A 26,749-nucleotide genomic window follows, 5' to 3' on the forward strand; every position below is an offset into this window, starting at 1 on the left:
TCACAGCTCGCCTCTCTCTGATAATAACTTCACAGCTCGCCTCTCTCTGATAATAACTTCACAGCTCGCCTCTCTCTGATAATAACTTCACAGCTCGCCTCTCTCTGATAATAACTTCACAGCTCGCCTCTCTGATAATAACTTCACAGCTCACCTCTCTCTGATATTATAACATCACAGCTCGCCTCTCTCTGATAATAACTTCACAGCTCGCCTCTCTCTGATAATAACTTCACAGCTCGCCTCTCTCTGATAATAACTTCACAGCTCGCCTCTCTCTGATAATAACTTCACAGCTCGCCTCTCTCTGATAATAACTTCACAGCTCGCCTCTCTCTGATAATAACTTCACAGCTCGCCTCTCTCTGATAATAACTTCACAGCTCGCCTCTCTGATAATAACTTCACAGCTCGCCTCTCTCTGATAATAACTTCACAGCTCGCCTCTCTCTGATAATAACTTCACAGCTCGCCTCTCTGATAATAACTTCACAGCTCGCCTCTCTGATAATAACTTCACAGCTCGCCTCTCTCTGATAATAACTTCACAGCTCGCCTCTCTCTGATAATAACTTCACAGCTCGCCTCTCTGATAATAACTTCACAGCTGGCCTCTCTGATAATAACTTCACAGCTCACCTCTCTCTGATAATAACTTCACAGCTCGCCTCTCTGATAATAACTTCACAGCTCGCCTCTCTCTGATAATAACTTCACAGCTCGCCTCTCTCTGATAATAACTTCACAGCTCGCCTCTCAGCTGTGCCATGCCTTAGATAGACGTTAAACTGGGCGTTCCATCTGCCAACATTAGTTCGTGGGCTTTAAAGATCCAAAGGTGTCCTTCGTAGAGTAAGCGAGCTCTCACCGGCACCCTGGCCAAATTATAAATTCCTGCCCTCACTCCTGCGTTGCAGTGTCGATCCGTCCAGAATTATAATCGAAGCCAATAAACTGCTTTGTCAGGACCAACGTTCTGTACAGAGCATGGTACATGAGATGACTCCACAAGAACCCTTAGGTTGAGGCAGACGGTCTCAAACCCTGAGTTTCGTTGTAGAAAAAATATATATATCGTTGTATAAAGGTGCTTTACAGTACTTAGGTTGCAATTTTTGAAAAATGTATTCCATGCCATTATAACTGTCTACCTGAAGTGTCCTGATATTAGTTCATGTGTATTACTGCATGTATGTTTTGATCTGTCACTTCATTAATCAAGGATTCTTTCCTTTGTCCTCTTGTCATTGTTTGTATCCTTGTCTATCCTTCTTTATTTTGCTTTACCTCCGTTGACGGAGGTTATGTATTAACCCGTTTGTCTGTCTGTTTGATTTTCTGTCTGTCTGTCTTTCCGTTTGTCTGTCTATTTTTCTGTTTTGTCTGTGTGTCTTTCTGTTTGTCTGTCTTTTTCTGTTTTGTCTGTATGTCTGTCTGTTTGTTTGTGTGTTTGTCTGTGTATCTGTCTGTCTGTGAGCAAAATGTATCAAAAAGTTATGGATGGTTATAGATAGGACGAATCGATTACATTTTGGTGAAGATCCGGATACTGGAATTTTAAGTGATTTTTGACCATTGTAAGGTAGGGCCAAAAAGTACATAGAGCACAATATTTGAAAAAGTTGTGGACGAGTTATAACTACATTTTGTGGATGAGTTGGATAGGTGACAAGAACAAGCCGATTCGATTTTTGTTCTGGTCCGGATGCAGATCCGGCCTCTCAATGGGATACAAAACATAACCTGTTCAGCCTGGTGTTACGGATTCGTCACTTCCGTTGTTGTGGTTCTCATCCACAGTAAATATTTTTGGTTGCATGTACTTTTATTGTTATCGTTTAAGTGAATTGGAGATAGCTGTTTTCAAAAGGTAAAAAAAGTTAGTGTTTTAAAAGAAACCGGAAACCGGATCAGGAACCGGACGACGAAGAAGAAGAAGAAAAAAAAGGCGGAGAAAGTGAGGTCGGAGAAGGAGCCGAGCTGCTTGGAGGTCTGGAGCAAACGCTGGCGAACGGGGGTCACTAGCGAACTTTGGGGTTTCCTGGGAAAGGGATTCCTGCGACAGAGATGTTATCGCTGTGACAGATAAACCTGCGTGACAGGTTTTGCGGTTGATTCCGAAGAGAATCATTGGAGTGTCGTTATATCTCGGGAACGGACCATTGGCCATTTTGCCTCGCGCCTGATTTCGCATCGCTCCAGGTTTTTCACCTCGCTTCAACCATTTCACCGCATCCAGACATTAACTTGGTGTGTGTGTGTGTGTGTAACGTGGATTTTGAGTGTGAATTTGCAGTTCGCCGATTGGGAGCCGTTGAACGTCCATACCCGAAGGTGTGATTTCCCAGCCGCCTCCTGAGGACACTTTTGCCTATCTTTGGCATTGTGACCGTCAACCGAGCGGGATTGTGGTCTCGATACAACATCGTTCTGACGATCACTGGAGCGTGGATCGACTTTGGTTTGAAGCCGGGACAGAGACATTGGGAATGTTATTTTCGCTCACTTGGAGCACAGTGAGTTATATTGTACGAAACTGATGGTACCATCATAGGAATGATATATTGGTTGTACAATTGATTAATATTGTTATTGTACTGTTATTCTTGTGTGACCTTAATACAATACTTGTTTGTTGGTAACAATTGGTGTGGTTTCACCATTGATCTTTGACACACAGAATAACACATCTTTCTGCCGTGACTCCTCTTGAGACTCGGAGGTACACCGTGGCCGGGGTTCGGGGAGGAGCACGTAACACTGGCTATAATTATGTATGAGACTCTACCTATGATTTTATGATTCTTTGTTCTATGATTATAGATTCTACCTATGATATTGTTGTGGTTTTTAGATCCCTCCACTTTGTAAATATCTGTAATATTCCCTTATAAATAATCCCCTGTAAATATTCCCATTTTTGGTGTAAAAGGTCAAAGGTCGCACCCTAGTTAGGTCATATTGCAACACGTAGGACACCATAGGCTCTTCTTTAGTTATCTCATTCGTATGTGTTTCAGGTAAGGATCTGTTCCCAATAGTTTGACTCTGCGTTGTATTAATCAAATAACCTAGGCCCCTTCAATTACCCCCAATCTCTCTCTCCAAAGTGCCAGTAGCACTTACAGGCGGGGCTTGTCCTTCCTAATGCTCTCACATAATCTTATTGCCGTCGTCGCTGCCTTAGCGCTGGCTCCAAACTCCATTGAACACGAGGTCGGCTCGAGGAAAGAAGGGGCAGAGCCACGGGAAAAGGTGTGGCCTCGCCCACGAGCCGTCGAGGGTGGAGCCAGTGAGCCCTCGCTGACCAACCAGGGCTGAGGTGAGCTCGTTAATGGGCGTAGCCCTATGAAGGCGGCTTGATTTTCCAGGGCGCGTGATATAAGCGCGAGCGCCAAGCCCTTTGACGGACTGCGCCGGGGGATGCTGATTGTGAACGAACTGTGCGGGGAGCGCTCGATTGATTGTCACGTTGTTTGAGCGACCTGCGCGAGGGTACCCTCTGAGACGAATGTTGGACGAGAGAGAGTTGGCACGAAGATTACGTACGCGGCATCCCAGTCCCCCGCATAATTATAAGGTCTGGTCGCGCGCCAACGACACGCGAAGCTGCCTGCCATTCTTCGCGGGGACCCGGAGCCTGGAACCATCTGCTTGACCCTTCTCCTTCTACCTGCTATTCTCCATTCGTGTAAGTGTGTTTGTACTGTCCTGTGGGAGTGATAATTAAGAGTGTATAAGGTTGCACTATGTCCTTTTATTTCCTCCTTTTGTATATTCTTGCTGCCTTTCGTTTCCTCTTGTCGTGTAGTTAATAAATCATATTTGTTCTTCCTTCACCCTTCTTATTCTTTGGGTTTTCCTCTCATCTGGTCGCTTTAGTCTTTTCCCAAGTGAATACCGGTGGCACGACATAGGAACCGCTTATAATCGGGTCTAGTCTTTGTTAACGGCCTGAGTCGTGGCTCGCTTCGCTCGGCGTGTCCATTACAGCCGCGGCTCGGGCGGGGCTCATTTCCTCGCTTACCGGAAGGCGCTGGTAATTAGGTAATAGGAACAATTGGCCTACCACCCTATTCAGCGCTGACCGGAAGTGACGTCTTAGCTGCAGGACTGGAGACGGCCAGCTTAATAGACGAGGGGATTAACCCCCCCTCGGTAAGGGGAGCGCCGTACTCCGAGATCCGCAACAATATGATTGTATGATTCTACCTGTGATTATATAGTATGTACTCTACCGAGAAACCTTCTGGTTGTTTGTCTTTGTTCTGCGATGAGTTTTTTTTTTCCTTTTTTTTTGTTTTTTTTGGATACAAGATCGAGGCTCGTGTAAGAGCTAACATTAATCACAAAAAAAAAAACGGACACATTAAAAAAAACACATAATAAAGGGAGCGGGAGACAAGATGGGGAGAGAGAGGGAAGCACACAAGTACCACAGTAGAGAACAGGGACATCGGGAGATCTGTGGGAGGGAGAGGGCTTGCGAAAGGTATTAAACACATGGACACTGCTAGGACTTCAAGGAAAGAAGTCGGTATTTCAAAAAAGGGGATCTGGGGTGAAATTAACATGGGTATAAATTAACGGGGGTAGACTGTTGCACCATTTTCTCTTTTTTTAAGCTTGTATAATGACTACTGTAAAACTTGGACTGTAACGCGCACTTTTTTTTTACCCAAAAATCTTTTTAAAGTTAGAGGTGCGTACTATACATAGGTCTAATTTTTTTGTAAGTTTTTTACAGATTGAAACGATCGTCGAGGACGTCTTCGAAAACGGAAGTGGCAATACTGAAAGAAGAACAACAAATAATAGCTAAATGTTTAATGTAGAATATATACACAAAGAATTAAGTTAAGCACCCCCCCCGTTTTTTTACAACCTCGCACATTACAAGTTTGTTGTCGTCAAAACAGTGTAATATACCCATGATATTGCTATATTTTCTGGAGAAGTGATATTATGGTCACATAAAAACATAACAATCATGCCGTTTTCAATATTTTATTCTGAATAATTTAAGGTGAAAGTTATTGGGAATTTTAGGCATATTTTCACCTCAATTTAAGTATGGAGCTATAGGTCCATCACGGACAGTGTGGATGACGTTTATGTTTTCTAACGTACAGTCATTGTTCTGAGAAGACCTCTAGCGATCTTTGCGTCAATAACGTGTGTAGGACCCACGTGATCGGATCACTACTCAACCCAACTCAACCCTACGAGTGCACTCATCTGCATTTCATCAATGGATAATTGCTAATGTCATACCACTCATTATTTGATCTCACATACCTTAGAATATATGCCAATGTATACATATACACAAAGAATATATATTAGGGGGTGCTTACCTTAATTCGTTGTGTAGGGGTGCTTAACTTAATTCTTTGTGTATATAATCTGTAAGTTCACAATCATGAAGTAAGTAAGTAAACCAGTGTTCTATTAAGTGTTGATTTTAATATCTGGCAAGTTTGAAAGTTATTCTACTAATGAAAATGATTATACCGGTAATTGAATGGACATTGGAATGGACTTCTGCACGATGGTCGTTCGACGACGGAAGGAGAGACTGTGCCACTTCATAAAACGATCTTCCCATCCACGTGACGCCTTGAAGGTGACCATGTTTGGCAGCGTCTCCACAAGCATGACGGATTTCACACGCACCTCCGAAATGCTGACGTCACCGCCTTGTTGCCGACGATCTGTGACCCAATCGAGCAGTTTGGCCTCGAGCTCGGGATGGGCGGCCGCATGACCCCATTTGGCCTCGAGCTCGGGATGGGCGGCCGCATGACCCCGTTTGGCCTCGAGCTCGGGATGGGCGGTCACATGACCCCGTTTGGCCTCTAGCTCGGGATGGGTGGTCACGTGACCCCGTTTGGCCCCGAGCTCGGGATTGGCGGCCGCATGTCCCCGTTTTGCCTCGAGCTCGGGATGGGCGGTCACATGACCCCGTTTTGCCTCGAGCTCGGAATGGGCGGTCACGTGACCCCGTTTGGCCTCGAGCTCGGAATGGGCGGCCGCATGACCCCGTTTTGCCTCGAGCTCGGAATGGGCGGTCACGTGACCCCGTTTGGCCCCGAGCTCGGGATTGGCGGCCGCGTGTCCCCGTTTGGCCTCGAGCTCGGGATGGGCGGACACATGACCCCGTTTTGCCTCGAGCTCGGGATGGGCGGTCACGTGACCCCGTTTGGCCTCGAGCTCGGAATGGGCGGCCGCATGACCCCGTTTTGCCCCGAGCTCGGAATGGGCGGCCGCATGACCCCGTTTTTGCCTCGAGCTCGGGATGGGCGGTCACATGACCCCGTTTTGCCTCGAGCTCGGGATGGGCGGTCACGTGACCCCGTTTGGCCTCTAGCTCGGAATGGGCGGCCGCATGACCCCGTTCAGCCATTTTGCTTTGTGGGAGCGACTGCAGACGTGGGACAGCAGACGCTCCTGTCGTCTCCATAGTCTGATGATCACCTCAGATATTCCGTCGAATTCCTGCCCAGCACCTCTATTCCAGTGATCTTCAGTGTATCGAACAATGTTTAGTTTTGAGCCGCTGTGTATGATCGTCGTCGAAAACTCATGGTTAAGTATGGTAAGAAAACTAGTGGAAATGGAAGTCGCTGGTAAATCTTATGAACAACTGTCGCTGGTAAATATTTTACCTCTTACACGAGCCTTGATCTTGTATACAAAAAACAAAAACAAAAAAAAATTGAATGAAGCTGTTAAAGAACACTTGGGTTTTATAATAAAATATAGACAATTTTCAATACCACGTGATTGTCGTCCAACAATAGGCTACGGGTTGCTTCGTTGAATTGCCATCCGACTTCCGCCGTTTATTTAATATGTGCTGCTATGTTCAAACTTTGCGCAATCGCAACTGAACATCGTGATTCATACGATTTACGACTGTCGTATATTTAGTTCCTTGACCTGCCGTGATATTCTTTCATTAGCGCCGTTCTGTTCAACTATTACGAAATCCTGGCCGACAGTCGTGGTTGAGATGGACTTTTTACAGATATAATAACATGTTTTACATCGATATTTTTTTCATTTGATGCTGAAATGGGGGTGCGTATTATATACAGGTTTATAGATTTTTACACCGCGCCAAAAGTCCAGCGTTGGGGGTGCGCGTTATGTGCAGGGGCGCGCTATAGTCGAAGTTTTACGTGATTCATTTTTTCATCACCTGGAACGAAGTTCAGAGGAGCTTATGCGACGGCGCGTCGTTCGTCCGTCCATCTGTCAGTCCGTAAACACTTGCAACCTCTTCTCCGAAACCGCTGATGGGATTGTGACAAAATTTGGCTCAAATGATATTTGTGGTGTTGTGACTAAAGTTTTTTCATGGCATAAAAAAAAATCGGGATCTAAGGGGGTTTACCGAGGTCAAAGTGGGTCCAGGTTTGACCCCCCAAAATAGGTATTTGCTTTTTCCTCTGAAACTACACACACTATTTCGATGAAACTTGACTACAACCTTCATCACCTGTGATACACCAAAGATTGTTCATGGCATAAAAAAAATCTGCCTGATATACTAAAAAAAAGAAGTAAAAAAGGTATTTGCCAAAATCCCAAAGTAGGTATTTGCTTTTTTTTCTCTCAAACTACATGCATGATTTCGATGAAACTTGACTACAACCTTCATCACATGTGATGTACCAATGTTTGTTCATGGCACTGAGAAAATCGAAGTCTAAGGGGCTCAACAGAGGGTCAAAGTGGCTCCAGGTTTGACCCCCCAAAATAGGTATTTGCTTTTTTTTCTCTGAAACTACACACATGATTTCGATGAAACTTGACTACAACCTTCATCACCCATGATATACCAAAGATTGTTCACGGCATAAAAAAAATCTGCCTGATATACTAAAAAAAAGAAGTAAAAAAGGGATTTGCCAAAATCCCAAAGTAGATATTTGCTTTTTTTTCGCTCAAACTACACGCATGATTTCGATGAAACTTGACTACAACCTTCATCACCCGTGATATACCAAAGATTGTTCACGGCATTAAAAAAATCTGCCTGATATACTAAAAAAAAGAAGTAAAAAAGGTATTTGCCAAAATCCCAAAGTAGGTATTTGCTTTTTTTTCTCTGAAACTACACACACTATTTCGATGAAACTTGACCACAACCTTCATCACATGTGATGTACCAATGTTTGTTCATGGCACTGAGAAAATCGAAGTCTAAGGGGCTCAACAGAGGGTCAAAGTGGCTCCAGGTTTGACCCCCCAAAATAGGTATTTGCTTTTTTTTCTCTGAAACTACACACATGATTTCGATGAAACTTGACTACAACCTTCATCACCCGTGATATACCAAAGATTGTTCACAGCATAAAAAAAATCTGCCTGATATACTAAAAAAAAGAAGTAAAAAAGGGATTTGCCAAAATCCCAAAGTAGGTATTTCCTTTTTTTTCTCTCAAACTACACACATGATTTCGATGAAACCTGACTACAACCTTCATCACCCGTGATATACCAAAGATTGTTCACGGCATTAATAAAATCTGCCTGATATACTAAAAAAAGAAGTAAAAAAGGTATTTGCCAAAATCCCAAAGTAGGTATTTGCTTTTTTTCTCTGAAACTACACACATGATTTCGATGAAACTTGACTACAACCTTCATCACCCGTGATATACCAAAGATTGTTCACGGCATAAAAAAAATCTGCCTGATATACTAAAAAAAAGAAGTAAAAAAGGTATTTGCCAAAATCCCAAAGTAGGTATTTGCTTTTTTCTCTGAAACGACACACATGATTTCGATGAAACTTGACTACAACCTTCATCACCCGTGATATACCAAAGATTGTTCACGGCATTAAAAAAATCTGCCTGATATACTAAAAAAAAGAAGTAAAAAAGGTATTTGCCAAAATCCCAAAGTAGGTATTTGCTTTTTTTTCTCTGAAACTACACACTATTTCGATGAAACTTGACCACAACCTTCATCACATGTGATGTACCAATGTTTGTTCATGGCACTGAGAAAATCGAAGTCTAAGGGGCTCAACAGAGGGTCAAAGTGGCTCCAGGTTTGACCCCCCAAAATAGGTATTTGCTTTTTTTTCTCTGAAACTACACATGATTTCGATGAAACTTGACTACAACCTGCATCACCCGTGATATACCAAAGATTGTTCACGGCATAAAAAAAATCTGCCTGATATACTAAAAAAAAGAAGTAAAAAAGGTATTTGCCAAAATCCCAAAGTAGGTATTTGCTTTTTTTTCTCTCAAACTACACGCATGATTTCGATGAAACTTGACTACAACCTGCATCACCCGTGATATACCAAAGATTGTTCACGGCATTAAAAAAATCTGCCTGATATACTAAAAAAAAGAAGTAAAAAAGGTATTTGCCAAAATCCCAAAGTAGGTATTTGCTTTTTTTTCTCTCAAACTACACGCATGATTTCGATGAAACTTGACTACAACCTGCATCACCCGTGATATACCAAAGATTGTTCACGGCATAAAAAAAATCTGCCTGATATACTAAAAAAAGAAGTAAAAAAGGTATTTGCCAAAATCCCAAAATAGGTATTTGCTTTTTTCTCTGAAACTACACACATGATTTCGATGAAACTTGACTACAACCTTCATCACCCGTGATATACCAAAGATTGTTCACGGCATAAAAAAATCTGCCTGATATACTAAAAAAAGAAGTAAAAAAAAAAAAAAAACACTGTTTTCATCAACATTTTTATGATGTATTATGATTTTTATTTTAACATGATGAATGGTTTGGTTTTTCTTTAATGATGTAATTCTGCAAACTGTCCCTCGGTGTGGAATTTAACATAACATTTTTTTGAATTTGAATTTTTGAGATAAACTTTGTCAGTACTAACATAACCCACTTATATCCACAATGAATCCATTCTACTTGTAAATCTGCAGTTGTGACAATGATTCGAATTCTGATTCCATCCTGCAGGTGCTCGTCCTCGATCCAGAACAAGCTGAAGCGAAAGAGTTGATTAAGCTTGCTGAGATGTTCTACCAGCACAACATCCCCTTACGGTTGGTGTTGATTTGCGAGTCTTCTCCAATGGACATCTTACCACGTTTATCAACTGACTGTTTGTCTCTCCAATGAGTTAGACAAAGCTGAAATGACTCGTATTGAAAGTGTGAAATAACGAAGAGCCAATTGTCGTATTTTCATTGATTTATACAATTGTATGTTGAAGATTATGGGCTCGAGTGTGCAGCTACAATATCTCAAGTGTATTAAGAAGGAACAAGTTAAAGCTTTGCCCGTAGCTTCAGTTTAACCTTTCACAGAAATGATGAAGTCGTGATGTAATTTCACAATATGATATATTGAAGGCCCAAGGCCCAAGGCTTGAGTGCACAGAAGTCTTTCTATGTTTTTTTGTTTTTTTACCACAATTGTCCAGTATCACACTTTGATTTTACAAGAGTTTGTGTCACCTGATAGTGATATGTTATGTATTCAGTGAGTCATTGCCGTGCTTTCTCTAACCCTAGTTGTCTTTATTGTTATAATTGTTTCATTGCTTCTCCTTTCAGTTATATCTGTACTTTACACAATGTCCAAATTCATGTTTTATTTTACACTTATGCCCAAACCCCAAACCCCTCCAGGTTGGGACTGGTGTTTGTGGTGAATGCAGAGGAGCAGGTTGATGGAAATGAAGATCCAGGTGTAGCGCTAGTTCGGGCTTTTAATTTCGTTTCCCTCGACTCGGATAACAGCAAGGCCTTCTCCACTATTGTCTCGGTAATTAAATCCTGTTGATCCCCTATCACCTGTTAATTCCCGCGTTCTCTTTGTGTTCATTATGCAACGCTACCTGCACTTTCTCTTCTCCCTCAAAACAAACCTTTTCTTCTGGTACCCCATTGTCTTGCTCCAATTTTTTTCCTTGGTGTGCTGCAGATGTATGACCGTGTTGAAGACGGTGATCTTCTAACTGTGGCAGATGTGGTGTCCGTCCTGGCAAAAAAATACCCCAGCTCCGATCCCAAACACCTACTTGGCCTGCATTCTGACTATGATGACAGCAGGACGGTTCGTCCTTGGGGTCTTGAATTTTCCTGGTGTGTCGCTAGCCTGTGGTGCATTGTTAATTTTGAAAATTGCATTAAAAGGCCCGTCATAATAACATCATCTTGCCATCTCGGTGCTCCTAAATAATACACGTTATGTTTTCCTCAGAAAAAAATATGGACATGAACATGGCAATGCAAATTGGCGATCCCATGCTCATGTCCATCGTTCATGAGCTGGGATAACACATGCATATCAAACTTAGCTGACTTATTCTTAAATACAGCTGATATTACTAATGATATTGTACAAATCTTTATTACGAGAGAATAATACAGGAATTTGTTGATTGATACTATAACTTGACTGAGCTTCCTGATTGAATTGCACCGGAGATTATCTCCTCGCAAACCGGGCCCGAGTGGTAGTGATGCTGTATGGGAATAAAATTAAGAGGAACTGAAAGGTTTTCCACCTTAAGGTCTATAGGAAATCCGTGTTAAGGTCTATAGGAAATCTGTGCTAAGGTCTATAGGAAATCCGTGTTAAGGTCTATAGGAAATCCGTTTTAAGGTCTATAGGAAATCCGTTTTAAGGTCTATAGGAAATCCATGTTAAGGTCTATAGGAAATCCGTTTTAAGGTCTATGGGAAATCCGTGTTAAGGTCTATTGGAAATCCGTGTTAAGGTCCATAAGAAATACGCGTGTTAAGGTCTATAAGAAATCCGTGTTGAGGTCGACTCGTGAGGGACCCGTGCTATGCACGGTTGGGAGGCCATGAGCAAACAGACAATGCAGAAATGGCGAATGCTAAAGCATGAAACCAAAAAATTCCACATTACTGTAGCACCTTCAATCGCACGTCAGACATGAACAGCACCTTCGTGAAGGACTTCCATGAAAAACGTACCCGTTGGCAAACAAACGGTTACGTTTGTTCCATACCCAGTCAATGGCGAATCTGCATATGGCGAGTTCATTCACTTGAACTCGATATCTCTTTTTTCATTCCATACAGCATAACTCCAATCACAAATGAAATAGCATCAGTATAAAAAAATTAACTTTTAACAACATTCGTGACATAAACAAATATTTAAATCCTGATGTGAAGTTCCGTACGGTTGGGTGAATACAATAACGAATTCAAAATCGTAATTGTATTCACTCAATTCCAATCATCAATTGATACTTTAACCAAACGATTAACACGATTAACGTTTAACGATTTAACATTACGATTGAATGATGGTTGTATTTGGATATTATCAAACCCGCGCATTGCCGTCATCTGTCCACTTCCGCATTCGCGGCAGATTCATAAATTGTCATCAAAATCTAAACAGTATTTGTAGAATTTCAATGAAAGCCACATCACTGTTCATATCGGTAAATATTATTCCATCGTGTTTGGAAAATTGGAAAACTTGGAAAAACAATATAGCCTATGTTAATCCCAGGGGTCCCAGGAATACCCACCCAAAATATCGTTGCAATCGGTTGAGCCGTTTTTGCGGTACCTTCGAACGGACAGATTGACATTTGGTGAATTATAGTAAGATAAGAAATCCATGTGAAGGTCTATAACATAGCTTAACAAAAGTAACTAGAATGACACTCGGCAGAGAGCATACCTCCGACAGGTGAACAGTTTACACTTTGTATCCCACTGATAGGCCGGATCTGGATTCGGACGTTTCTTTTCTCTTTTTTTTCTTTCTTTTTTTTCATTTTTTTTTTGTATACAGGATCGAGCCTCGTGAAAGAGCTAACATTTATCACACAAAAAATCAGACACACAAATCATATAATATGGGGAGATAAAGGGAAGCACACAAACGCAACATTTGAGAGCAGGGACATCGGGAGATCTGTGAGAGGGAGAGGGCTTGGGGGTAGGAGGCGTGGGAATGGGGACTGGGGATATGAGGGGGGGAGTGGGAGAAGTATAAAACACAAGGACACTGCAAGGACTTCCAGGAAAGAAGTTGGTATTTCAAAAAAGTGGATCTGGGGTGAAATTAGCGGGGGTAGGAAAGATCAAGGTTTTGGATGGGGGAAGATAAGAGATGGTGGTGAACAGCTGTTTTAAAGACCTGGCAGGAGGAGTGGGATTGAAGAGAGTGAGGGAGTTTGTTCCAGAGGTGGGAGCAAAGAGGAATGAAGGAGTGAAGGTGAGCAGAGAGTCTTAATTTTGGCAGTTTAACCATAGGAGGGTTGCAGGCAGATCTTGTGCGACCTGCAGAGGAATATTTGGGGGACAGAGCCCAGAGAGAGCTGGGGGAGCAAGGCTGGAGAGGAGTCGGTATAAGACAGAAAGACCACCAACCTGCGTGTGGTGAGTAAGTGAAAGGCCCTCGGAGTTGGCTTCATCACGGGAGATTCCAATGATTCTGAAAGCTTTGGTTTCAACAGCGTGAAGCCGAGCTAGGTGTGAGGCAGGAGTACCGACCCAGAGGGGAGAACAGTATTCCATTGAGCTGCGGATGAAAGCCTGGTATGTGGTGAGGAGCTCAGGTGTGCCAAGGAAGGACTTCACACGACGGAGGATGCCCAGTCGGCGAATGGCTTTGGAGGCCAGACTTGAACCAAAATCTGATTGCGTTGTTCTTGTCATCTAACCAACTCGTCCATGTAGTTCTGGCATAAATTGTGCATAACTTTTTGAGTTATCGTGCTACGTATTGTTTTTGGCCCTATTACTCAATGGTGAAGAATCACTTTTAAAAAATTTAAATCCTCTGATCTGGATACAGATTTGAATCTTCACTAAAATTGAATTAACCATTCGTTTTCACACACCCAAGCTGTCCACCAAGTTTTGTCCGAATTCATCCACAACTTTTTGAGATATCCTTTTCACAAACAGACAGACATGCAGGGGTGAAAACATAACCTCCATTCACATTCGGTGGCGGAGGTAATAACACAAATGATCACAGCATAATATTAATGTAATTACAAAACAAAATTAACACAATAATATCCACTCTCCCCAAGCCAAAGGGGTTTTGGACAAACTCCTTGGACAAACTCTGTGTTGATGTGTATCAATAGCTTATCGTGGCGTTTCTTGCGGCACCCCCAACAGGAAGCGTAAAAATATTATAAACTCCAAACACGTATGATTACCTTTTTAAACAGTGGCTACTGCAGTTTAACATGAAACTGAAAGGGAGGAAACGCGACGTTCTTTGCCGCATTATATGCTTATCGCGTCCACCACAAACTAACGGACCGAGCCTAGATCTACTGTGATCTATATACCCCAGAGAGGCTAATAACATGACACTTTCTGCCAATCGCATAGGGAGCGAGTGTATTTGTTACTGTAAATCGATGCCATGCATTTACCACATGCATTATAGATTCAAATTGAATATGAAGAAAGAGCTTCTCTTCACACTTTAATTGAAGAGAACTTGTCCAAGCTTCCTCCTCATTCGATGGTTGAATCGCTGTACATGCTTTTGTCTTTTTTCTTCCTTTTTCATGCATTTGCTTTTGACAAGTTTGTTATTCTAACTGACCCCAGAAGCATCTTGGGGTCAACAACGCAATTTCACATTTTGAGGATTTTTCTTATTTGATTGTTTACTGAATGTGATTAGATCAGTTCATGATGCTGGATGTATCTTTAATTTGTCCCATCTCTTTTCACATTTGCTTTGGGTGATTACTGCAGTTGAACTTGCTGTATACTACGAGGTGTTACATAGAATATTGCTTTTGCCACGACCTTATCAATACACCAAAGCTTTATCTGGAATGTTGCTACATCTATGCACTGTGATGGAATTACAAATTGTAGAGACAAGCCAGGGACAGCATACGTCGGTTTGTCTGCAGGCCGGTAGTATGTTCTACAAGCGTGTGGGCCTGGGTACATTGCCTCAGGCACTATTCAATGGTGCTCCATACACATCTGAGGAGCTGCAGCCGGATGACTTTGAGACGATCACGGTGCAAAAGATAATGGATGCCATGACATTTTTTCAACGTGCTGTGTACATGGTGAGACCTCCATATGCTATAAATATATATATTTTGTATGTATACATGTGTGAACACACACACATATACATAGATTACGCACACATGTCTAAGATTGAGTAATCACACAATGTAGAACAGTGGTAAAGGATTTTGGAGGGATGAGTGAATACTCACTGATAAAATGACACCAGTTACATCACTTTTGTTTTTGTTTTTTTATTTCAGGGTGAGCTGACCAATAGGATGGATGTTGTTGAATTTTTGATGGATCAACCAGGTGTCGTGCCACGGTTCAACCCACTCATTCTCGCTTCAGAGAGAAAGTATCTTGATCTGACTTCTTCTCAAGGTCTGTTGCATCAGAATTTTGTTCAAATACAGTTTAAGATGTTACAATATATAATTCATACATGATGTAAAGTGTAAACAAAGGATCAAAAATAATGAACAAAAGATCTTTTTTCTTTTGTTAAAGCCAGGAATGCAGTTTGTGCATATTTATGATCGCTCTCAAATTCAAGCTTTTGTTTTGAAATGTTTTTTTTTTTTTAAGTTCCGTTTGGGTTGTTTCTTCTTCAACAGCTGCTCTTTCCCCATTCTCTCTTCTCTTCTCTTTATCTCAGATCGTTATGACATCAATGACCCAAAAACGTTCGTACATCTGGATTTGCGAGACAAGAATGCAGCGATAGAGCAAAGCATGAGATACATCACCAAGAGAGGTGAGGAGTGCCTGAGTTAATAGGATTGTCAAGTACCTTTATTTTGTTTAAAAATACTTTACTAATATCCGATAATACGTCAGTCCATGAAAATTGTAGGCTGAAAAGTGAAAAGCAGTAGTAACTAATTTAACTATCTATCTATAATTCCAGTAATCTCTGTGTGTTTGTTTGTTTGTACGTTTGTTTGTCTGTGACCGCTGTTTCTCGACAACCACGGGTCCGATATACTTTAAACTTGCCAGGTATATTGCTGGGGACCCGAGGATGTGCCTTTTCAAGGTTTCATATTAATCGGACAATTACTTACCGAGCTATGTCCAAAAAACGATTCAACCAATCAGAGAGCAGCGAGCTATCGCGTGTGCCGAACGTGGCGAACACACTCTGCCTCGGATGGCACATTTGAGAGCGTATTCATTTATTTCCCGTCGGCGCGCTATGTTGGCGTTAAACGATGTTTTAAAACTAATTAAAACCCCGGGGGGATTGTCACTGTACTCGCAAGCCGTTCGCCGTTCGCTTTGGCGTTGCGAATGGACCAAAACATTTCATGCACCAAACCATTTCATGTAAAGCGTTCGCCGTTCGCTTTGGCGTTGCGAATGGACCAAAACATTTCATGGACCAAACCATTTCATGTAAATAGAGGGGGGGATATAATTTTAGATATAGATATAGTACGGGCATGCCCTAGTATATATATATACACACAGTTGTGGCCAAAAATATTGGCACCCTTGCACTTTTTCAAATAACTCATAATTTTCTCGAAAAATAAGTTGAAATTGACGAAAGTATTTGGTCTCCACAGTTCTTACTTTCACTGTTAATATTACAGAACCATTGTTTTTGATTCAGAACTTAGTATATCCTTTTAAATCAGAAAATAAACAGAAATAGCATTGACAAAATTGTTGACACCCCAGACTTAATAATTGGGTAGCACAGACCTTGGACAAAATAACTGCAGTCAACACTTCCGATATCCATGAATGAGCTTCCTACACCACTCTACTGGCAGTTTGGCCCTCTCTTCTTGTACAAACTGTTCCAGTTCTCCCAGATTTGAAGGGTGCCTTCTCCCAACTGCTGTTTTAAAATCTCCCCACAGATGTTCAATGGGATTTAGATCTGGACTTATTTCTGGCCACTTCAGGACATTCCAACGTTTTGTCTTGAACCATTCCTGTGTGCTTTTTGAAGTGTGTTTGGGTCATTGTCCTGCTGCAAGACCCATGACCTTCGACGGAGACCCAGCTTTCTGACACTGGGTTGAACATTGCGCTCAAAAACGCCCTGGTAATCTCCTGATTTCATGATGCCATGCACACATTCAACAGCAACCCCAAAGCATCACTGAAACTCCTCCATGTTTGACTGTAGGGAAGGTGTTCTGTTCCTTGAAGACTTCATTTTGTTTTCTTTAAAAATAGAGATGATGTGCTTTCCCAAAAAGCTCTAATTTGGCCTCATTTTGCCCCAGGACGTTCTTCCAGAAGGATTTTGGCTTGTTCAGGTGTGTTTTGGAAAACTCCAGTCGGGCTTTCTTATGTCTCTCTCTCAGCAATGGGGTCCTCCTGTGTCTCATGCCATAGAACCCCCTTTCATTGAATTGGCGACGGATGGTGCGAGTTGAACCTGTCGTACCTTGTGTCTGAAGGACAGCTTGAATGTGTTTGTCAGTTGATCGAGGTGCTTCCTCCACCATTCAAACAATCCTTCGCTACAATCTTCGTTCAAGTTTTCTCTTGCGGCCACGTCCAGGGAGGTTGGCTACAGTGCCATGGGCCTTAAACTTCCTGATAACATTGTGTACGGTAGACACAGGAACATCAAGGTCTCTGGAGATTGATGTGTAGTCTTGAGATTGTCCATGCTTGGCTACAATCATGTGTCTGACCTCCTCAGACAATTCTCTCGGCTTTTTATTTTTATTTTTTTATATACAGTTGTTTTTTTTTTGTATACAGAGTCGAGGCTTGTGAAAGAGCTAACATTGATCAAACAAACAAATCAAACAAACAAGCAAACAAAGTATATAAAAAGGGGAGCAGTCGACAAGATGGGGAGAGAAGGGGAGGAAGCACATAAACACAACATTTGAGAGCAGGGACATCGGGAGATGTGTGGGAGGGAGAGGGCCTGGGGGGAGGCAGGATAGGCATAAAACGCAAGGACACCAAGGACTTCCAGGAAAGAAGTCGGCACCTCAAACCTCACCTCTTTCTTTTCTCCATGCTGATTACGGTACACACAGTGACACAAAACAGCAGAATGACTCCTTTTCTCTATTCAAGCTGGTTGAATGAGTGATTTTTATATTGCAGGCACCTGCAACTCTCCACAGGTGAGTTCCATTCTAAAGTAAAGGAGAATCACCTGCTTGAAATATAATCATTTTTAACAACTTCTAAAATGTGGCAATAATATTGTCCTGGTCATTTTAGGATTTCTGTGTGGAATAAGCTAAGATTTCGTAATTTTTTCAGCCTTTTTTTGTTTTGTTCCACTGCAAACCAAAGAAATACATATGTGGATACCAAAATATATTTTTAATTTCGATTATTTTCTGGGAGAAATGGTGCATTATTTGAAAAAAGTGCAAGGGTACCAATATATTTGTCCACGACTGTATATATTGTGTCACCGGTGATTAAGATCACGGGCGGCAGATAGCCAAATTATGCTTTAACTCCGAGGCGAATAAGCCAACATTTGGTGGTCAGTCCGTCGTGCGTGGGCGAAGGAAACTAGGTTGCTTACCTGCACGGATGAAACATGGGGCTTATTCCTCAAACCCACAAACACAGAAACGAGACAAGGAAAATCAACAATACAACAAATGAAATGCAACAAATAATGGTTTAATGAAATAAAGCATGGAAATATAATAAATGCTGAGGTAAATCTATAATATAGGTATAATCCTAACTTGAGACGTCTCCACTCAGACACGAAAACACATAGGGGAATGATTAAAGAAAAGAAAAAGAAAATCCCCCCTTTTATTTTCCGGCACTCACCTCTCGTCTCGACGAAGTCGTTGAATAACGTCGGCAGTCCAATGTTGGCTCACATTGGACTGCCGACGACTCTACTCTCTGTCGCTCCATTCTTCATCCCTCAGATCGGCAGTCTGCAGCCTCCTCACTCTCTGCAGACCTTGACAAAATCACAGACTGGGCAAACAAGTGGAACATGTCTTTCAATCCTGACAAATCTCACACTCTTACGATGTCTCTCCGAAAAGACCGACTGGACAACCCTCCCATCCACTTTCTGAATAATCCTCTCCAAGAAGTTCTGTCACTCAAGCTTTTGGGTCTCACTATCTGCCATGATCTTTCCTGGGAAAACCACATTTCAAATCTGGCCTCCAAAGCCAGTCGCCGACTGGGCATCCTCCGTCGTGCGAAGTCCTTCCTTGGCACACCTGAGCTCCTCACCACATACAAGGCTTTAATCCGCAGCTCAATGGAATACTGCTCTCCCCTCTGGGCTGGTGCTCCTGCCTCACACCTAGCTCGCCTTCACGCTGTTGAAACCAAAGCATTCAGAATCATTGGAATCTCCCGCGATGAAGCTAACTCCAAGGGCCTCTCACTCACTCACCACAGGCAGGTTGGTGGTCTTTCCGTCTCCTCTCTGGCCTTGCCCCCCCCAGCTCTCTCTGGGCTCTGTCCTGCAAATATTCCTACAGTTCGCGCAAGATCTGCCTGCAACCCTCTTATGGTTAAACTGCCAAAATCAAGACTCTCTGCTCACCTTCACTCCTTCATTCCTCTTTTCTCCCACCTCTGGAACAAACTCCCTCACTCTCTTCAATCCCACTCCACCCTCCAAGTCTTTAAAACAGCTGTTCACCACCATCTCTTATCGTCCCCCATCCAAAACCTTGATCTTTGCTGCCCCCGCTAATTTCACCCCAATTCCACTTTTTTGAAATACCAACTTCTGTCCAGGAAGTCCTTGGTGTCCTTGAGTTTTATACTTCTCCCTACCCCCCCCCCCCCTTCCCATGCCTCCTCCCCCCGGGCCCTCTCCCTTCCACACATCTCCCTGCTCTCGGATGTTGTGTCTGTGTGCTTCCCCTTCTCTCCCCATCTTGTCTTCCGCTCCCTCTTTTTGGGTATTTTGTTTGTCTGGTTGATTTGTTTGTGAAGTAAATGTTAGCTCTTTCACGAGCCTCGATTCAGTATACAACAACAAAAAACAAACAAAACAAAAAAAACAGCCGCCCACGCAGGAAACGCACAAGATGGCGCGAAGGTTCCCTCCTCACTGCACCACGAACGTGAGGCAAATAATGTGACAGGTCCTGCCTCGCTCCCCACTCCCTCTGAAATGCAACGAGGCTCCAGCTCCCATGAGAAACACCACAGTTCACCAACACCCTTTCCTTCACGATGAGAGAGTTCCCAAAGCTCTGCAGAGTTCTCCTCACGAGCCACCCGAGACACAAAGGACAGAGCATGACCGGCCGATTCAACCGCCAGCACCAGAGAGAGCGAGAGAGACTGAGAGGGATTCTTCTTCCTCCTCCCCACGATCGCACACGTGCCAGGAACAGCCAATCCAGGGACAAAAGGTGTCCGCCCGCCACGAAGCCAAATTGCACCAACACGAACAAAGGGAAAATGGCGACTTCCTTGTTTGTGCCAAGAGACCAAGACCAAGAGAGAGACTGAGTGGGAGACCGAGAGGGATTCTTCCTCTTTTCCGGCCCGAGCGAACTTGCTATTACATCACCCCTGACTAATCGCCCAAGTTCTGTCCATCACCCCATGTTGGGCTCGACGAATGACTAAGCACGGGGCGTGGTCTGCCGGCCACGATAGTTTCCACGCCCCTCGTCAAACTCTGGGGGTGTGACCTTGTTCCTTAGTCGATTGTTGGGGCGGGGTTAATTGCCCGATGGGGAATGTTTGGCACTATGTCGGTAATTGTGGTTAATGGGTCTGATTGCATGGCTGGCCAAGTGAATGTGAAAAGATAAGGGAAAATCACAGGACGTAATTACATCCTGGTAATTATCCTTAAGCCCTATTCAACTAACACAAAACCATCCTCTGTGTAGTGACACGTAAAAACTCTTTATCTCACCGTTTCCCTGCTTATGTACATCGAGATGGGCTTCCTACTCGCACACGGTCCATGCTAATACTACACAATCCTATCTGTACTAGGGTATGTCATCACCTACCCCCTCAAACGTAACAATATATATATATATATATATATATATATTGTTTCACCTCCTCAACCTTGGCCCCGTCTCGTCTCTCCGCTCCTGCCTGGCATGGCTCTGCGGTACTCCGCCGCAAGGCTCCTTCTGCTCAATACCCGCTCCACCCCATCATGCATCTCTGCCATCAAATCAAATGGACTCCTCCGACGACCCAGGTACATTCACCGTGGCTCCGGTCGTAAGTTTGTATATGTACAATCAGGTCACTCCATCCCCGTCCTCTGGTCGGCTCAGCGCACTCCCACTCATCGTCCCAGAGCACCTAGTCACGGCAACGCACAAAATCGCACCTCCTGCCTGCGAACCCTGGCTAAATCACCTGAATTCATCCCCGCTGTTCAAAACAACATCAAGCTCACCCTGTTCAACACCCGGTCCCTCAACAACAAATGCCTCATCCTCAATGACTACATCCTGGATAACAAACTGGACTTTCTCTGTCTCACCTGAAACCTGGCAACAACCTCTGGACTACTACACGCTCAACCTCACCACACCCAATGGATATTCCTACGTCAATAAACCACGCTCGGAGGGCCGAGGTGGTGGAATTGCCGTTATCCACCGTCAAGACATCAGGACCAGCCTCATCCCCATCGCCTCATCCTCATCCTTTGAAAACCTGGCTTTTAAACTCTCTGGTCGCACGCAGTCAGTCATGGCTGTCATCTACCGCCCTCCCAAACCACACCCATTATTCCTGTCTGACTTCTCCTACTTTCTGACCCAGCTATGTTCCCTCTCCCCTCAATCCTCCTCCTTGGTGATTTCAATATCCACATGGACTCCACTGACTCCACAATAACCACTGACTTCACTGATTTACTCACCTGCTTTAACCTCACTCAACATGTCAACTTTCCTACGCATATCCGTGGTCACATTTTGGACCTTGTCTGCTCCACTGGATTAATTTTGCACCATCTCTCTCGCTCCGACCTCACCCTCTCTGACCACTTAGCCATCACTATGACCATCAACATCCCCACCCCAACACCAAGACATTATCGCACTATCAACTTCCGTAAGCTAAACGCTCTTTCACCTACCTCATTCTCATCCTCCCTCTCTGAAAAAATGTCCACTTCTCCCTTCATTGACCTCCACACCCCTTCCGACCTCACTGACTACTACAACCACACTCTCTCCTCCTGCCTTGACCAGCTTGCGCCTGTAAAAACCAAAACAGTTTCTTTCACCCATTCTGCTCCCTGGTTTACCCCTGAACTCCGCCTGATGAAAACTCGTGCTCGCCAACTTGAAAGACTCCGCAATAAAACAGGTCTCACAGTTCACTCCCAAGCCTACAAGGACCACCTACAACACTACAAAGATGCCCTCTCCCACGCCCGCTCCGCCTACTACTCTCAAATTATCCACTCTGGCTCCGGGAACCCAAAAGCACTCTTCTCGACAATAAACAAACTCCTCCGCCCCCTGGACACCACCACCCAGTCATTCACAGTAGACAACTGCATCTCCTTCCTTTCTTTCTTCCAACGCAAAATTGACAACATCAACAACAGCTTGACCACCGCTGCATCCGCTCCCCCTCCAACCACCTGCCCCCCCTTATCCTGCCTTCCCCTGTCTCAATTCTCCCCGGTCTCCCCTACTGACCTCTCTGAACTCCTCATAGGAATGAAAACTGCCACCTGCACTCTTGACCCCATCCCCTCCAGCTTTGTCAAGGCCTCCCTCCCTGCTCTCTCTCCACTTATCATTGCAACAATAAACTCCTCCCTGTCTAGAGGCATCGTCCCACCATCCCTCAAAATTGCTGCTGTTACCCCCATTCTAAAAAAACCTGGTCTAAACCCTGACACCCTAAATAACTTCAGACCCATCTCCAACCTACCCTTTCTCTCAAAAGTTTTGGAACGCGCTGTAGCCGCTCAACTCAAACATCACCTCTCTGCCAATAACCTGTATGAAACATTCCAATCCGGATTCCGCTCCAACCACAGTACTGAAACTGCTCTCCTCAAAATCACCAACGACCTTCTCCTCTCCTCTGACGCTGGCAACCTCAACATTCTCGTCCTCCTCGACCTCAGCGCTGCCTTTGACACCATCGATCACACTATCCTCCTCACCCGACTTGAATCCACCTTTAACGTTACCGGCACTCCCCTCTCTTGGATTAAATCATACCTCTCTGACAGACGCCAGTTCATCTCCATCAATAACTGCAAATCCCCCACTGCTCCCCTCCTCCAAGGTGTCCCCCAAGGTTCAGTTCTTGGCCCCCTCCTCTTCATCCTTTACCTGTCCCCCCTCGGTCACTTAATCCGCCGTCATGGTCTCCAATTCCACTGCTTCGCCGATGACATCCAGCTTTTCATCTCCACCAAGTCCGTCTCCACCGACACCCACTCTATCCTGACAAACTGCATCTCTGAAATAAAATCCTGGCTTCAAATCAACTTCCTCAAACTTAACTGTGATAAATCTGAAATGATCATCATTGGCCCAAAAACGCTCACAAAATCCACCCATAACTTTGCCCTCAACATCGACGGTATCCCAGTATCCACCTCCCCTCTCATCCAGAATCTTGGCGTCATCTTTGAACGAACCCTCTCCTTCGACAAATACACTAAACAGATCACAAAGACAGCCTTCTTTCACCTGAAAAACATCACCCGTCTCCGCTCATCCCTCTCCTCCACGGCTGCAGAAACCCTCATCCACGCCTTCATCACCTCCCGTCTGGACTACTGCAATAGCCTCCTCTATGGTTCACCTTCAACAATCACCAATAAACTCCAATACATTCAGAACTCCGCTGCCCGTCTACTCACCCATTCCCGGACCCGTGACCACATCACCCCCGTCCTTTACAAGCTTCACTGGCTCCCCATCTCCCAGAGAATCCAGTACAAAATCCTCCTCTTGACCTACAAAGCCCTCCATAACCTGGCCCCATCCTACCTGGCTGACCTCCTCTCCAGACACACTCCCACCCACAACCTCCGCTCTGCTGGTACCAACCTCCTGACCCCCCCCCCATCCGGACCAAATTCAGATCCTGGGGGGACAGGGCCTTCTCCATCGCTGCTCCCACCCTCTGGAACTCACTACCTCACACCATCAGAGACTCCTCCTCACTCACCACATTCAAAACATCACTAAAGACCCACCTGTTCAGCACTGCATTCAACATTCAACCCACAGCATTTAACCCCTGACTATCACTTCTCCTTCTCCCTCCTTTTGCTTTAAATATTTCCCTATTGATTCTTGTCTTTTTGCAATTGTTGTTTTCATGTTTTGTTATGCATTATGTTTTGCACTCTGTCAAAGCACCTTTGGGCTTCATGAAAAGTGCTATACAAAATAAATGAATTATTATTATATATATATATGTGCGTGTATATATGTATATATATATGTATATATATATATATATGTATATATATATGTATATGTATATATATATATATATATATATATACATATATATATATATATATATATATACATACACACACACACACACACACACACACACACACACACACACACACACACACACACACACACACACACACACACACACACTGTAACCCCGATATAACGAACTGCTCGGGAGACATAAAAAAAGTTCGTTATTTTGAAGTGTTCGTAATACTGAATAACGTACGAATCACCATACTATCACACCTATTCATATGCAAAACAACAAACTTTGTATTGTTCATTCATGTACATTTTATTGTTCGATTGCACGAATAAAAAACTTTAAAATGCATTGCTGTTGTGTCATTGTTTAAAAGTTCATGTATAAATAAAATGTTCAAGTACATGTAATATTCACCGAATGTTCAATTTACTGCGTGAAGAAACTGGTAATCTTGGATTTTTTACTCTTGGAGGTGGCGTTTTCTTTGCGTGCATAAGATAATAGCTGACGGAGCTGTAAAACTTTAATGCTGTCGACTGGTTGCCCTTCAATCTAATGCTGTCACTGGATTAAACAATAGAATCTCATTAAATATGCGGGGGACAGGAAGTTCGTTCGTTATATCCGGAAGTTCGTAATACTGGTGTTCGTTATAGCGGGGTTCCAGTGTATATATATTAGTTATATATACACTGGAATTTCCGTGTTATGGATCTCAGAGTACGGCACTCCCGTTAGCAAGGGGGGGTTAATCCCCTTGTCTTGTTAAGCTGGCCGTCTCCGGTCCTGGAAGGAACTATCCCGCTCCTTTGCGGGGCGAGATTGGCCCGGGTGATTGGTCAAAGGTTTCCCAAATACCTTCACCAATCTCTCCGCAAAGCAGGGAGATGAGTCCCTGCTCGAACCGCGGATGTGATGGTAATTGCCGAGCGGTTTAGCAATCCACGATCCGAGCCGTTAGCAATAAAACTAACTCGATTCTGAGCGGTTGGCCAAATCGTGCCACAGGTACTCAATTGGGGACAGGACGCAAGCGATCGGATGAGAGGAACCAAAGAATAAGAAGGGTGAAGGAAGAACAAATAGATTTATTAACTACCTAAAAGAGGAAACGAAAGAAGGGAATATACAAGAAGAGGAAATAAAAGGACATAGGGCAAGCTTATCTAAACAGTCTTAACTTATCACGACCCCAGGACAAACAGACAGACTCACACGGAATGGTAGCTCGTCAGGGAGGAAGGTCCAGGCTGATGGTTCCAGGCGAGGGGATGGTCCAGGCTCCGGGTCCGCGGGCGAAGAACGGCAGGCAGCTTCGCGTATCGTTGGTGCGCGACCGGACCTTACATATGCGAGGGGCTGGAATGGGCGTACGTATGGTGTGCCGAACGCTAAAATATATATTCTCGTGAAAAAGTAAGTACACCCCATGTAAAGTTTTGACTTTTTCAACATACAGCTATTTGATCTGCATTTCAACAATATTGATAGATAAAGGTGATATAATATAACAAATATCATGAAACATTTACATTTTGTAGTCCATTGTATAATTTAAATAAACAGAAATGCAAATTTCACATGTGGAAAAAGTAAGTACACTCCACGAAATGTTTAAAAAAAATCTTTTTAACATATGTGGACATATCAATATTTGATCTTCATTTAAACAGTATCTATAGACAAAGGTGATCTAATTGAACAAAAAACAATGAGAAATTGACTGCAATCATTTATTCAACAAAAAAATGAACAGAGATGCCATTTCCTTCTGTGGAAAAAGTAAGTACACCCTTAGCTCTAATAGGTGGTATTGTCCCCTTTGGCAGAAACAACCTCAACTAGGCGTTTCTTATAACTGTCTACCAGTCTCCGACATCGACTGGGAGAAATTTTTGCCCACTCCTCCATGCAGAATTCTTTCAGCTGTGCGATGTTTGAGGGGTTTCTTGCATGCACAGCTCGTTTCAAATCCCCCCACAACATTTGGATGGGATATCGATCCGGGCTTTGACTTGGCCATTCCAGAACCCTCCATTTCTTTCTTTACAGCCATTCCTTGGTGGATTTACTGGTATGTTTAGGGTCATTGTCATGTTGCAAATTCCACCTTCGGTTGAGCTTCAACTTTCCGACAAATGGCCTCACATTATCCTCAAGCACCCTCTGGTACAATGAAGAATTCATAGTGGATTATATGATGGTGAGCTGCCCAGGCCCTGAGGTCCCGTGATGACATTCTGGGGTTCTTAGAGACTTCTTTCAGCATCTTGCGGTCTGCTTTCGGGCTGAACTTGCTGGGACGGCCTGGCCTG

General features: G+C 43.6%; 1 protein-coding gene across 3 annotated transcripts in view; it reads left to right on the forward strand.

Moving 5' to 3' along the window:
• Positions 1–26,749, forward strand: part of UGGT1 (UDP-glucose glycoprotein glucosyltransferase 1) — a 214,204-nt gene that overhangs the window by 53,592 nt on the left and 133,863 nt on the right. For all 3 annotated transcript variants that reach the window (XR_013623012.1, XM_078775372.1, XM_078775373.1), the window contains exons 15-20: positions 9,979–10,064; positions 10,653–10,788; positions 10,948–11,079; positions 14,909–15,073; positions 15,281–15,404; positions 15,679–15,777. Coding sequence is in view for 2 of the 3 variants with exons in the window: in XM_078775372.1 (XP_078631498.1) it covers positions 9,979–10,064; positions 10,653–10,788; positions 10,948–11,079; positions 14,909–15,073; positions 15,281–15,404; positions 15,679–15,777 (742 nt within the window). In the remaining variant the exon portion in view is untranslated. The remainder of the gene's footprint in view (positions 1–9,978; positions 10,065–10,652; positions 10,789–10,947; positions 11,080–14,908; positions 15,074–15,280; positions 15,405–15,678; positions 15,778–26,749) is intronic.

Source organism: Myxine glutinosa, chromosome 4 (genome assembly GCF_964187855.1).
Source record: "Myxine glutinosa chromosome 4, kmMyxGlut1.1, whole genome shotgun sequence".
NCBI lineage: Eukaryota > Metazoa > Chordata > Myxini > Myxiniformes > Myxinidae > Myxine > Myxine glutinosa.